This window comes from Mobula birostris, chromosome 10 (genome assembly GCF_030028105.1).
Source record: "Mobula birostris isolate sMobBir1 chromosome 10, sMobBir1.hap1, whole genome shotgun sequence".
Taxonomy (NCBI): Eukaryota; Metazoa; Chordata; class Chondrichthyes; order Myliobatiformes; family Myliobatidae; genus Mobula; species Mobula birostris.
This window is the reverse complement of record NC_092379.1, coordinates 8,798,491-8,814,303: the sequence shown is the minus strand read 5'-3', so window position 1 is coordinate 8,814,303 and position 15,813 is coordinate 8,798,491. Positions and strand designations below refer to the sequence as shown.

At 45.7% G+C, this 15,813-nt stretch overlaps 1 protein-coding gene across 1 annotated transcript in view; it reads left to right on the top strand.

Annotated features, from left to right (window-relative positions):
- The window catches only part of LOC140203797 (nesprin-2-like), a 66,873-nt gene extending 51,314 nt beyond the window's left edge, over positions 1–15,559 (top strand). The window contains exons 9-12 of the mRNA XM_072269874.1: positions 915–1,017; positions 3,895–4,100; positions 10,394–10,458; positions 14,709–15,559. Coding sequence (XP_072125975.1) covers positions 915–1,017; positions 3,895–4,100; positions 10,394–10,458; positions 14,709–14,934 — 600 coding nt within the window. The 3' untranslated portion in view covers positions 14,935–15,559. The remainder of the gene's footprint in view (positions 1–914; positions 1,018–3,894; positions 4,101–10,393; positions 10,459–14,708) is intronic.
- The last annotated feature ends 254 nt before the right edge of the window (positions 15,560–15,813 follow it).

Here is a 15,813-nt window from a genome sequence, read left to right as displayed (position 1 = left end):
AGGGTGCATGGGTGTATAACTGCAGTATGTCTGTCAATGTGAGTAAAGGTTCAAAGGTTCACCTTATTGTCAAAGTATGCATGTACAATACAACTCTGATACTCATCTTCTCCAGATAGCCGTAAAATACAGAAAAAAAAAAGAAAAGACATGAAAGGGAAAGAGAAGTAAAACTTGCAAACCCCAAACCTCCTCCCCACCCCCTCCCTCACAGAAAAGCTAACAGATCACCCACATAGAAAGTGGCAGCTGGAACATCGAACCCCAAACCCCCAATCCCCTATCCCCTCTCTCACAGAAAAGAGCAGCCACATTAGCACCAAATACCCAAACCCCTCCCTCGCAAAACAAAATAGACAATAGCATCAAACCCCCATTCCCCTCCCTCGCATAAAGAACAGCGACAATAGCACCAAATCCCCAACTCCCTTTCTCCCAAACAGAACCAGACAGATCACCCACACAGAAAAATCCAACAAGGACGTCAGACCCCAAACCCCCAACCCCTCCCTCTCACAAAAACGAACGTACCACCCAACAGCCAATCGGCAACAGGAAAGGAAGTACAGGAAACCGAAAGAGAGCAATATAAACTACAGTCCAATAATCACATAAATCTCACAATTTCAAAAACGTCCTCCTGTCAGGATCGAGCTCAGTCCTTCCTTGACCGCCATGTTGCCACGCCACCGACCTGCGGCCTTTTGAACGTCGCCAGCCCAGCTATCAACCCGGCGGCCCATGGCCTCTGTGGAGAGGGTACGCGTGTGTATGTTTCAAACTGAATGTGAGTATATATGTGCGTCTGTCAGACTGAGTGTGACTCTGTGTGTGTTGGACTACATATGAGTGTGTATGTGTGTCTATTAAACGGAGTGCGAGGGTGTTAAATGCCATGCCTTACTCCTCCCCAGATGGCCATGGGGCGTCAGGGTGCCTTTGAAGGTATCAGCATGTTGGGTGAACGAGGACCCTGTGGTGTACAGACACAGACACATGGCGCTGGGCCTTGGCAGGGTAAGTGACAGCCTTGCCCCACACTCGGTGATCAGTGGGGCTTTATTTATTTACTTATGGAGATACAGCGCGGAATTGGCCCTTACAGCCCTTCGAGCCGTGCTGCTCAGCATTCCCCCGAATAAATCCAAGCCTAATCATGGGGCAATTTACCATGACCAATTGACCAACCCAACTGGTATGACTTTGTACTGCGGGAGGAATCCCACGTGGACACAGGGAGAATGTATTAACTCCTTACAAGATGTGGCCAGAATTGAACCCATCCTGCCCGACTGGCAACGTGGTGATCCAGCAGGTCACAAAGCACTCCAACGGGTGATTAGGATGGCTCAGCACATCATTGGGATTCAACTACTGAACCTGGGGACAATCTACAACTCTCCATATCTACGGTGCACTCGTAACATCATTAAAGGCCCACCCCATCCCGGACACTGTTCAATCTCCTACCATCAGGGAGGAGATACAGAAACATTGACAATAAACTGGACTGGTCAAAGAACACTGAGGCTGTCTACAAGAAGGGTCAGAGCCGTCTCTATTTCCTGAGGAGACTGACCTCCTTTAACATCTGCCGGACAATGCTGAGGATGTTCTACTAGTCTGTGGTGGCCAGTGCTATCATGTTTGCTGTTGTCTGCTGGGGCAGCAGGCTGAGGGTAGCAGACACCAACAGAATCAACAAACTCATTCGTAAGGCCAGTGATGTTGTGGAGATGGAACTGGACTCTTTGACAGTGGTGTCTGAAAAGAGGATGCTGTCCAAGTTGCATGCCATCTTGGACAATGTCTCCCATCCACTACATAATGTACTGGTTGGGCACAGGAGTACATTCAGCCAGAGACTCATTCCACCGAGATGCAACACAGAGCGTCATAGGAAGTCATTCCTGCCTGTGGCCATCAACCTTTACAACTCCTCCCTGAGCCAATAGGCTGGTCCTGGACTTATTTCATAATTTACTGGCATAATTTACATATTACTATTTAACTATTTATGGTTCTATTACTATTTATTATTTATGAGCAACTGTAATGAAAACCAATTTCCCCCGGGATCAATAAAGTATGACTATGACTATGACTATCTTGGCAAAGACTGTAGGACTGAAAAACAGCTTCTTCCCGAGGGCTGTTGTGCAGCTGAATAATGCTAAAGCCTGGCTTGCTGATGGCCTTTGAGTGTTATGGACAATCAAAGTTATGTGTTGCATTTAGATATGGGATTTTTTAAAAAATTAAGCAATACCGTATGCATTATAGACATCTGTTTTACATGGACTGGAGTAGCAACGTAACCTTGTTGTCTTGAGCAATGACAATAAGGTTCTGTTCTATTCTATTCCATTCACTTATTGACCAGGTAACACTGTTTAAAGTGTCGATCACTCCAGTTTTTCCCTATTAGAGGCATCTCCCTCTCCCATCTTCCCTGCAACCCAGGGTCACTTTTGAAAGAAAAGGAAAAGCTTGTTTTTCACTTCACCTGTGAGTCGACTGGGGTGATATACTGCATCCAGTGCTCCCGATGTGGCCTTCCATATATTGGCGAGACCCGACACAGACTGGGAGATCATTTCACTGAACACCTACGCTCTGTCTGCCAGAGAAAGCAGGATCTCCCAGTGGCCACACATTTTAATTCCACGTCCCATTCCTATTCTGACATGTCTATCCACGGCCTCCTCTACTGTAAAGATGAAGCCACACTCAGGTTGGAGGAACAACACCTTATATTCCGTCTGGGTAGCCTCCAACCTGATGGCATGAACTTTGACTTCTCAAACTTCCACTAATGCCTCACCTCCCCCTCATACCCCATCCGTTATTTATTTATATACACACATTCTTTCTCTCTCTCTCCTTTTTCTCCCTCTGTCCCTCTGACTATACCCCTTGCCCATCCTCTGAGCTTCCCCCTTCCCCCTTTCTTTCTCCCTGGGCCTCCTGTCCCATGATCCTCTCATATCCCTTTTGCTAATCACCTGTCCAGCTCTTGGCTCCATCCCTCCCCCTCCTGTCTTCTCCTATCATTTCGGATCTTCCCCTCCCCCTCCCACTTTCAAATCTCTTACTAGCTCTTCTTTCAGTCAGTCCTGACGAAGGGTCTCGGCCCGAAACGTCAACTGTACCTCTTCCTAGAGATGCTGCCTGGCCTGCTGCGTTCACCAGCAACTCTGATGTGTGTTGCTTTTCATTGAGTATGTGGACTGTATTTTCTCAGTGTAACCTCACAAGTATGCAGTGCTCCTTGGATTGTATACCTTCTTATGTCTAATTGTCTTCTGACTGGCTCTTCTAGGTTTTCACTTTGTGTTGCAGGCATCTCATTTGTGATCATGTGCATTGTTAAACTCCCTTTGTATTTATCACTTTTATTCAATTTGGTGTAATTTAATTAGCACGGGATTTTCAATGTCTGAATGGTCCTGAATTCCTATGAGCTCTAGGGTGAATTTTGGGGGGGAGGGGGCTTCCCAACCCCTCTTTGTGGATCCTTGTCTGGTGAAACTCAGGCCGAGTTCTGAGTGATTTCAGTTCTTCAAGATTCTGTATCGTTTGCCTGAGTTCTTGTCGACTTCTGTAATAAATCATTTGTTTGAATTGCAGAACTCTCTGTGATTCCTGCACTTGAGTTCGCTAGGGACCCTGACAGCTCAACAAGATTCTTTTCATTCTTTCCCACTCCTGACAAAAAGTCTTTGGTCAGAAACGTTAGCTCTGTTTCTCTTCTTACCTTACTTGCTGAGAGCTTATATGCATTTTCTGTTTGTATTTTAGCTTTAAGGAGCATGAGAACTTGAGATTCAGGGTTGGCTTAAATTAAAGTTAACCATCTGAGCGGAGATAAACCTCATTGTTCCTTCTCTCCAGATGCCACTGATCTTGGAAGGACGACCACAGAGATGAGAAGGATGAGAAAGCTGAAGAGGCGTTGTCAAGGGGGACAAAGTTTGAACTGTAAACCGTCAGGAGATCGGAAAGGTCGAGACCAGTCAGATCCAAGACAGGACCGAAGTCTGGGGGTGCACTCTCGTGCAAGAGTCAAAGATGTGGAGCATCGGCTGTGCGCGATGGAGGTCAGTGAAGGTTACAGGTCACATCCACTGGCAACGGCTAATCCCCACGAGGACCTGAATGTCATCACCTCCACATTTCAACATGCAGATGGGTGTGGCTCCCACACACACTGACCTTTATTGAATGCCAGTTCCACGGATCTGAGCCGTGTTGGATGACAGTCACACACGCACACTGACCCTCTCTGGGGGACGGTCCCACACACACACTGACCCTCACTGGGGGACAGTCCCACACACACACACACACACACACACACACACACACACACACACACACACTGACCCTCACTGGGGGACAGTCACACACACACACACACACACACACACACACACACACACACAGACTGACCCTCACTGGGGGATGGTCTCACACACACACTGACCCTCACTGGGGGACGGTCCCACACACACACTGACCCTCACTGGGGGACAGTCCCACACACACTGACCCTCACTGGGGGACAGTCCCACACACACACACACACACACTGACTCTCACTGGGGGACGGTCTCACACACACACTGACCCTCACTGGGGGACGGTCCCACACACACACTGACCCTCACTGGGGGACAGTCCCACACACACAGTGACCCTCACTGGGGGACGGTCCCACACACACACTGACCCTCACTGGGGGACAGTCCCACACACACAGTGACCCTCACTGGGGGACGGTCCCACACACACACTGACCCTCACTGGGGGACAGTCCCACACACACAGTGACCCTCACTGGGGGACGGTCCCACACACACACTGACCCTCACTGGAGGACAGTCCCACACACACAGTGACCCTCACTGGAGGACAGTCCCACACACACACTGACCCTCACTGGGGGACAGTCCCACACACACACACACACACACACACACACACACACACACACACTGACCCTCACTGGGGGACAGTCCCACACACACACACTGACCCTCACTGGGGAGCAGTCCCACACACACACACACACACTGACCCTCACTGGGGGACAGTCCCACACACACACTGACCCTCACTGGGGGACAGTCCCACACACACACACACACACACTGACCCTCACTGGGGGACAGTCCCACACACACACACTGACCCTCACTGGGGAACAGTCCCACACACACACACACACACACACACTGACCCTCACTGGGGGACAGTCCCACACACACACTGACCCTCACTGGGGGACGGTCCCACACACACGCTGACCCTCACTGGGGGACAGTCCCTCACACACTCGGACCCTCACTGGGGGACAGTCCCACACACACACTGACCCTCACTGGGTGACGGTCCCACACACACACTGACCCTCACTGAGGGACGGTCCCACACACACACTGACCCTCACTGGGGGACAGTCCCACACACACACTTACCCTCACTGGGGGACAGTCCCACACACACACTGATCCTAAGTGGAGACAGTCCTCACACACTGACCCTCACTGAGGGACGGTCCCACACACACACTGACCCTCACTGGGGGACGGTCCCATACACACACTGACCCACACTGGGGAACGGTCCCACACACACACTGACCCTCAGTGAGGGATGGTCCCACATACTGTGACCAGAGGATTGGTAGTGGGAGCCTTACTGTTAGTGAGATACAGTATATTAGCAGAGGCTTTAAGTAAGGATTGGAAAATTCATAGGGGATTTGAGGCAAAATGTTTTCGCGCAGTGAGTGATTGAAGATGCCTGAGAGGGTGGTTGAGGTAAGCATTCTCATGACATTCAAAGTTCAAAGTACAGTGCCTGCAAAAAGTATTCACCCCCCCCCCCCAGTGGAAGTTTTCAGGTCTTATTGAATCACAGTGGATTTAATTTGGCTTTTTTGACACTGATCAACAAAGGCTCTTCCATGTAAAAGTGGAAACAGATCTCTACAAAGTGATCTGAATTAATTACAAATATACAAAAACACAAAATAACTGATTGCATAAGTATTGCCCCCTTCAAGTCAGTATTTAGTAGATGCACCTTTGGCAGCAATTACAGCCCTGAGTCTGTGTGGATAGGTCTCTGTCCTGACGAAGGGTCTTGGCCCAAAACAATGACTGTACTCTTTTCCATAGGTGTTACGTGGCCTACTGAGTTCCTCCAGCATTTTGTATGTGTTGTGTGGACAGGTCTCTATCAGCTTTGCACACTGCACACTGCAATTTTTCCCCATTCTTCTTTACAAAACTGTTCAAGCTCAGTCAGATTGCATGGGGATCATGAGTGAACAACCTCTTTCAAGTCCACTCATAAATTCTCGATTGGATTGAGGTCTGGGCTTTGACTTGGCCACTCCAGGACATTACCTTTACCGTATTTAAGCCATTCCTGTGTAGCTTTGGCTTTATGCTTGGGGTCATTGTCTCGCTGGTAAACAAATCTTCTCCCAAGTTGCAGATCTCTTGCAGACTGTATCAAGTTATCCTCCAGGATTTCCCTGTATTTTGCTGCATTCATTTTACCCTCTACCTTCACAAGCCTTCCAGGGCCTGCTGCAGTGAAGCATCCCCACAGCATGATGCAGGCACCACCATGCTTCACAGTAGGGATGGAATGTTTTTGATGATGTGTGGTGTTTGGCTTACGCCAAACATAGCATTTAGTCTGATGGCCAGAAAGCTCAATTTTGGTTTCATCAGACCATAGAACCTTCTTCCAGCTGACTTCAGAGTCTCCCACCTGCCTTCTGGCAAACTCTAGCCGAGATTTCATGTGAGTTTTTAACAGTAGCTTTCTCTTCACCGGTCCCATAAAGCCGCCACTGGTGAAGCACTCAGGCAACAGTTTTTGGATGCGCAGTCTCTCCCATCTCAGCCACTGAAGCCTGTAACTCCTCCAAAGTTGTCATAGGTCTCTTGGTGGCCTCCCTCACTAGTCCCCTTATTGCACGGTCACTCAGTTTTTGAGGATCTCCCGCTCTGGACAGATTTACAGCTGTGCCATATTCTTTCCATTTCTTGATGATTGACTTAACTGTACTCCAAGGGATATTCAGTGACTTGGAAATGTTCTGGTATCCATCTCCTGACCTGTGCTTTTCAAACCTTTTTGTGGAGTTTCTTGGAGTGTTCTTTTGTCTTCATGGTGTAGTTTTTGCCAGGATACTGACTCACCAGCAGTTGGACCTTCCAGATACAGGCGTATTTTTACTACAATCAATTGAAACACCTTGACTGCACACAGGTGATCTCCATTTAACTAATGATGTGACTTCTAAAACCATTGGCTACACCAGTGATGATTTGGTGTGTCATATTAAAGGGGGTGAATACTTTGTGTTTTATATTTGTAATTAATTTAGATCACTTTGTAGAGACCTGTTTTCACTTTGACACGGAAGAGTCTTTTTCTATTGATCAGTGTCAAAAAAGCCAAATTAAATCTACTCTGATTCAATGCTGTAAAACATGAAAACTTCCAAGGGGGAGGTGAATACTCTTTATAGGCACTGTATATTTATTATCAACATACATATATGTCACCATATACAACCCTGAGATTTATTTTCTTGCAGGTATAATCAATAAATCCATAACAGAATAAAAGAACACTTGGGCATTCAAGCAGTGTGCAAAAGACAACAAACTGCACAAATACAAAAGGAATAAATAATAATAAATAAATAAGCAATAAATATCGAGAGCATGAGATGAAGAGTACTTGAAAGTGAGTCGATAGGTTATGGGAATATTTCAATGATGGGGCAAAAAAAGTTGAGTGACATTATCCCCTTTGCTTTAAGGGGTAATAACTGTTCCTGAATCTGCTGGTGTGAGTCTCAAGGCTCCTGTACCTTCTTCCTGATGGCAGCAGTGAGAATAGCATGTCCTGGTTGGTGGGGGTCCCTGATGATGGATGCTGCTTTCCTGGGGGACAACACTCCATGTAGATGTGCTCAATGGTGAGGAGGGCCTTACTCGTGATGGACTGGGCCGTTCCAATACGTTTTGTAGGATTTTCCATTCAAGGACATTGGGGTTTCTATAGCAGGCATCAGTAGAGTGCAGTGGAAAGTAATAATGCAGAACAGCACTTAAAATGCCAATGCATAGAAGGATATAGACCAAACGCCGCTAAGTAGAATTAGTATGGATACAGTTACCGGCTGGTGGCGTAGTGGCATCAGCGCTGGACTTCGAGGCGAGAGGTCCCGAGTTTGAATCCACCCGGCTCCCTTGCACGCCTGGGTTGAGTGCTGAGCTAACAACTCGACCTTGTTAAAAAAAAACCTGCAGAGGGATGGGCATCTGTATGATGACATGCCGTATGATGAGCATACCAAAAAAGCTTGTCATGGCAGCACCCCGACGACTCCACCAGGAGTTTAGGGCGCGCGTGCGCGCGCGCGCACACACACACACACACACACACACACACACACACAGTATGTATATGACATCACCATCAACATTAGCACAGTAACTGTACACTTTTGCCTTTCGTTCGATCTCCCAAAGTTCCACACCTCACACTTTCCCGATTAAACTCCATCTGCCATTTCTCTGCCCATATCTGTAACTGCTCTATGTCCTGCTGAATCCTTTCATAGTGCATTACACTGCCTACAACTTCCCCAATCCTGGTATCATCTGCGAACTTGCAAATCCACCTACAGTATTTAGATTATGAAGACACGCAGTCCTCTTTTATTGTCATTTAGTAATGCATGCATTAGGAAATGATACGTTATTTCCTCCAGTGTGATATCACAAAACACAGGACAGACCAAGACTGAAAAAACTAACAAAACCACATAATTATAACATATAGTTACTAACAGTGTAACAATACCATAACTTGATGAAGAAGTCCGTGAGCACAGTAAAGTTCAAAGTCTCTCAAATGTCTCACATCTCATGCAGACGGGAGAAGGAAGAAAAACTCTCCCTGCAATGCTGACCACAATCCAACTCTGAGTCATCCGAAAACTTCGAGCTCTGATCAGCTCTCTGACACCGAGTACTGAGCGCCATCTCTGTCCGAACGATTCGACCTCCTTCTCGGTCGCCAAAAGCAGGCAAGGAAGGGGGTGCATTTTCATTCAAATCATATATATCAAAACTAAGAAAAAAGTGCTAAGGACTTCCCACCACCCACCCCCCCACACACATATAAACTCACAAGATGTTTGTCATTTTGACAAACTTCTATAGGTGTGTGGTGGAGAGTATATTAAGTGGCTGCATTACAGCCTGGTATGGAAACACCAATGCCCTTGAATAGAAAATCCTACAAAAAGTAGTGAATATGGTCCTGTCCACCTCCCAACCATTGAGCACATCTACGTGAAATGCTGTCGCAGGAAAGCAGCATCCGTCATCAGGGACCCCCACCACCCAGGACATGCTCTCTTCTCACTGCTGCCATCAGGAAGAAGATACGGGAGCATCAGGACCCACACCACCAGGTTCAGGAACGGTTATTACCCCTCAACCATTAGGCTCTTGAACCAGAGGGGATAAATCCACTTAACTTCACGTGCCCCATTACTGAAATGTTCACACAAACAATGAACTCACTTTCAAGGACTCTTCATCTCGTGTTCTCAATATTTATTGCTTATTTATTTATATTATTGTTTCTTCTTTTTGCATTTGCGGTTTGTTGTCTTCTGCTTTCCGGTTGAGTGCCCCAGTTAGGTGATCTTTCACTGATTCTGCTATAGCTACTATTCTATAGATTTGAGTCTGCCCGCAAAAAAATGAATCTCAGGGCTGTAAATGGTGACATATATGTACTTTGATAATAAAATTTACTATGAACTTTGAACATTCAAACACACAGAGTAACAGGTGTGCACATACACTTAACTTCACTGACAGAAACCCAAGAACATAGAGGTTGCGAAGAGATTTGATAGATCTTTAAAATGCATGAGTGATTTAAACAGGGTGATCAGGGAGGGTTGTCCATTTTAGCAGTTGGCTCAAAGGAGCACAGAATGTTTTAGACCGTTTTTTAAAAATTCCAACAGTTTTAATGAACCCAACCTCGCTATCTGTGGGGATGGTGGAACAAGATCCAATCAGCCTTCTGAAGGAAAGTGGAATGGCAGGAGGCCATTGGGAAACTGGGATTGAGTTAGTCAGACTCAGTGGAAGGAGGACTCCTCTAATTCAAAGACTCATGGGTGAGATGGAGGAAGAGCTGAAGAACTACAGGGAATAGGTGTGAGGGAGACTGTGGCATAAGTAGGGTCAAAGGGAGGGACCATGGATTGGAGGCTGACAGACGTGTTTCTGTGTCTGTTTTAATACCTGTCATAAATCTTACCTTCCCACAGCCAGAACAGAAGCAAGACCTGAGAGAAATATCTCTGCCAGGAGGGATTTCAAGAGGTGGCAGCCAGTGAGTAGAGTAATTCACGTAGTTGCATATTACACAGAAATGCACGAACTAGGATTGGGAGTGGGCCTCTTCTGCATCCTCTCCAAAGCCTCAAGGTCATTCCTATAATGGGTGACCAGAACTGTATGCAATACTCCAGATGTGACCTAACTAGTGTTTTTATAAAGTTGCAATATAACCTCCTGACTTTTGAATTCAATGCCTTGACTAATAAAAGCAAGCATTCCATAAGCCTTCTTAACCACCTTATTGACCTGCGTGGTCACTTTTGATGACCTATGAACTTGGATCCCAAGATCTCTCTGTTTAGAAACACCATTATGGATCTTTCCCTTAACAGTGTACTGTCTCCTTGCATTTTCTCTACCGAGGTGCAACACCTCACATTTATCTGGGTTAAACTCCATCTGCCATTTCTCCGCCCATATCTGCAACTTATCTATATTGTGCTGTATTCTTTACCAGTCTTCTAAACTATCCGCAACTCCACCAATCTTGGGATAATCCAAAATGTACTAACTCGTCCACCTACATTTTCATCCAACTTATTTGTATACATCACAAACTGCAGAGATCCCAGCACAGATCCCTGCGGAACTCTGCTAATTACAGACCTCCAGCTCCAATAAGTTCCTTCAACAACTACCCTCGGTCTTCTATCTGCAAGCCAGTTCTGAATCCAAACAGCCAATTCGTCACAGACCCCATGCATCTTAATCTTCGAGATTAGCCTCTCGTGGGGGACTTTGTCAAATGCTTTATTAAAATCCATGTAGACATCCACTGCCCTTCCGCATCAATCTCCCTCGTAACCTTGTCAAAAAACCTCAATCAGGTTGGTAAGGCATGACCCGTCACCCACAATGCCATGCTGGTTTAATTAGGCCATGGGTTTCCAAATGCTCATATAGCCTATCCCCAAGAATTTTCTCCAGCAATTTCCCTGCAACTGACATGACACTCTCCGGTCTATAGTTCCCAGGATCTTCCCTTGTTCTCTTCTTAAATAGGGAAGTATATCAATATGATATGATATGGTTTGAAAGGGAAAGATAAGATAGAGCCAGAAAAGTTATTTACACCGACACGTGAGACGAGAACAAGGAGACATGGCGTCAAATTTTGGAAGAATAGATTTAGAAAGAGATGAGGAGAAACTGCTTTTCCCAAAGAGTAGTCAGTCTGTGGAATTCTCCACCCATGGAAGCATAAGAGGCCGCCACCTCATTAAATATATTTAAGACACAGTTACATAGAATTTTGCATAGTGGGGGAATAAAGGGTTATGGGGAAAAGGCAGGTAGATGCAGCTTTGTTAACAGCAGGATTAACAATGATTTTATTGAATGGTTCAGCAGGCTAGATGGGCCTACTGGTCCCACCTCTTACGTTTCTTAAATTCTTGTTCCTTTGTCATGGCCTTTATTTCATATAGATTAGATTAGATTATGAGGACACTCAGTCCTCGTTTATTGTCATTTAGTAATGCATGCATTAAGAAATGATACAATGTTCCTCCAGTATGATATCACAGAAACACAGGACAGACCAAGACTAAAACTGACAAAAACCACATAATTATAACATGTAGTTACAACAGTGCAAAGCAATACCGTAATTTGATAAAGAACAGACCATGGGCACGGTAGAAAAGTCTCAAAGTCCCAATAGCCCCATCATCTCACGCAGACAGTAGAAGGAAGAAAAACTCTCCTCCAGCACTGCAAACTTGCCGATGCAGCATCCTGGAAGCACCCGACCACAGCCAACTTTGAGTCCGTCCGAAAACTTCGAGCCTCCGACACCGACCACCGAGCACCATCTCTGCCAAGCGTTTCGAGCCCGGCCCCGGCAACAGGCAAAGCCGAGGACTCGGGGCCTTCCCCTCCAGAGATTGTGGATCGCACAGTAGCAGCGGAAGCGAAACAGGTATTTCAGAAGTTTCACCAGATGTTCCTCCGTGCTTCTCACATCCGTCTCCATCACATCAGGATTGTGCACGGCATCCTACTTAACAAATAACAGATATTCATTCCGGAGTGGCCACTGCGTGCTGCGTTGCGCCGCCATCTTCTCTTCTCGGATTCAGTTTTAGTCTTCAGTTTCTCACGCCCAACTGAAAGTAAAATTCAATTATATTATCAAAAATTTCTTTGGCTCTCCTGTTGGGTCCATGGAAGGCCATCACAAGGAGGAAGGGGTCGGGACTGTAAGTATTTAAATTTGGGGTTCAGCTGAAAATGCCACTACAATTAACTCCAATTGAGTGAAAATATTGCAAGTCAAGAACACAGCGCAGGCAAAAAGGACACAGATGATGTAAATTTGCGTAGTTGGCAGAAGGTTCAGTCATCACTTAAGGACCTTGGGCTTCTTGTTTAGACCCTTTTGTCTGGTGTCTTCCTAAATTCTTTCTTCTCATCTTCCTGTCTTCAAAAAATGTTTTTATTCATATACCTTATTTAGGGTGAGGTGAAATTTTGTCAACATTAAGCAACTCCATTTTCTCCCAGAGTAATTTCATTGTAAGGAGGAAAGTACAGAAGGCAAGCTTTTTCTGACTTCATTTCCAAGTCTTGGAAGCTCGGCTTTTTCTTGATATCCTGTGCAAACGTAGTATCCAGGCCATGGGCATCAATGAGTTTTTACCACAGACGTGTGAAGACTAAGAAACTTGAAAGTCAGCCCCAGTCAAGGCATTCCTGATGAATGAACTTCCGACTTACTATTTCATTTGTCATGTCAGGAAAAATCCATGTAGACCAACCTACCATGCAGGACCTTGTCAAATACCTTACTAAAGTCTGTTTAGACAGCTTTGGAGTGGATGTTTTCTACATGAACTTTAGTAAGGCATTTGACAAGGTCCCACATGGGAGGCTGGTCAAAAAGGTTCAGTTGCTTGGCGTTCAAGATGAGGTAGTAAATTGAATTAGACATTGGCTTTAAGGGTGAAGCCATAGAGTGGTAGTAGATGGTTGCCTCACTAACTAGTCGAGCGTCGCAGGGATCGGTGCTGGGTCTGTTGTTGTGTGTCATCTATATCAATGATCTGGATGATAATGGTGTTAACTGGATCAGCAAACTTGTGGAGGACACCAAGATTGGGAGTGTAGTGGACAGTGAGGAAGACTATCAGAGTTTGCAGGGGGATCTGGATCAGCTGGAAAAATGGGATGAAAAATGGCAGATGGAATTTAAGGTGTTGCACGTTGGTAGGACCAACCAGGGTCAGTTTTACACGGTAGGGCACTGAGGAGTGTGGTGGAATAAAGGGATCTGGGAATACAGGTCCATAATTGATTGAAAGTGGTGACACAGGGCATAAAGAAAGCTTTTGGCACATTAGCCTTCATAAGTCAAAGTATTAAGTACAGGAGATGGGATGTTATGTTGAAGTCGTATAAGACATTGGTGAGGGCTAATTTGGAGAATTGTGTGCAGATTTGATTACTGACCCACAGGAAAGATGTAAATAAAGTTGAAAGAGTACAGAGAAAATCTACAAGGATATTGCCGGGTCTGGAAGACCTGAGTTATAAGGAAAGATTGAATAGGTTTGGACTTTATTATTTGGAAATTAGAAGGTTGAGGGGAGATTTAGAGGGTTTCAAAGTAGGGATTAGAAATTCAAAGTAGTTGATGAATGGATAAAGTGAACTGAAATCCTCCCATAGGCAGAAAGCTGCATGATGTTTAAACAGCTTTTGGGTGTGCACCTGAAGATTGATAGCTCATGGGCCAAATAAGACAGAGGATGGGGTGAAGATACATCTCTACCAAAGGAGGGACAGGGTACCCCATCCCTCCACTAGCCTTCAGGTCACCCCTGAACAAGATGTAGCACCTGCTTAACCCCCCTGATCAAAGTCACGTGAAGCCATGAGAGCAGGTGGTGAACGGCCAAACGAGCAGCCGGTGCAGATCACAAGTCCTGGTTATGGGACCGCTGATGCCAGGCAATCTCTGAAGAGCATTAATAATAACTGAGGCCACCATCCAGGAGAAACCACTTCTGTATAAAAGTTTGTCAAGAACAATTATGGTCAAAACTATGATCGCTCCCGTCATACGACAAGGCACAAAATAATGATGACTTGAAGCATAATGACCTTCAGAATCACAGATGTGGTGCTTTAAGGTGGGATTAGTCTGGGTTATTTCTGACAAGCACAGCCACTATTGCTAAGTAGCTTCCTGTTATTTACACCTTGCTCCACAGGGTAACATTGCTGTCTTGTGTTTTCTAGACTACCTGTACAATCTGGAGCTTCCATGAAGAAGTATGGATCCCGTAGATGCTTTCTTCTTCTGTACAGTCTGCTCGCTATCCTCGTTCTCCTTCTGCTCCTTGCCGTGATGGCTGCCTTCTTCCTTCTCCTCTGCATAATGCAAGAATTCAACTGGCACCAGAAAACCAACTTCCTGCCTTTTCACTTAACGTTGACCTATGTTAATGGCCCACCGTCAATGTAATCAGTGCATTTGCAAGCTCGGCTTTCGGACCTTTGGACTGCGCAGAGCAGAGTCTAGGGCGAGTAAAGAACCTGTTACTGTCAAACATGGCCGCTGTGCCAGGATATGGACACTCGTTGGGTGCATGTCCATTTAGCCTCCCCAAGTAATGGGGTTCAGGGTCATGGGCACCTCTTTCCCAAGACAAAGGCTCCTGCCCCAACTGAGGGTGCTATCTGATTCCAGTAACACAGGTTCTGCTCTGTAGGGTCTAGTAGATCTCTATTTTGAGGGCCAATGCACAGTGAGACCACATGCATTCCAATATGAGATCTAACTGTGTTTGGGCAATGGATACTAAGAGCCCAATGTGAGAGAGCAATGTGTGGAAGTGTGGGACTACTACAATGGGAGCAAGTGTGTGTGAAACCCTAAGTCCTCAAGAACAACATTTGGTGGCGGGGGTGGGAATGGTATGTGGCTTAAGTACAGGGTCAGAGATTGAGCTCAAAAGTTGGGTAACCACTGGACCAGGGATTGCAAGCAATAGGTGAACAAAACTCAGCAAATCAAACAATAAAAAAGTTTTTTATAAATACATTTTCCTTCTTTAAACTCAATACTATATTTAGGAGGGATGAATAATGGCTGGATATGGGTTTAATCACAAAAATAAGCATTTTAATCACATATTCTGTCCAGTAGCTGTCAGCATCCTGGTGTTAAATTGCAGGAAATGTCTTTGTCTGGATTTGTGTATTCCTGTCAGTGTAGCAGTAGACATAAAAGGATATAAAGCCACTTTATTGTACAAAATTCTTTGGGCTTGTTTGGGGAAATTTGGGCAAATTAGGCTGATGAAAACTATCACTGCCAGAACTCCAGGCCAAGTTTAGCTTC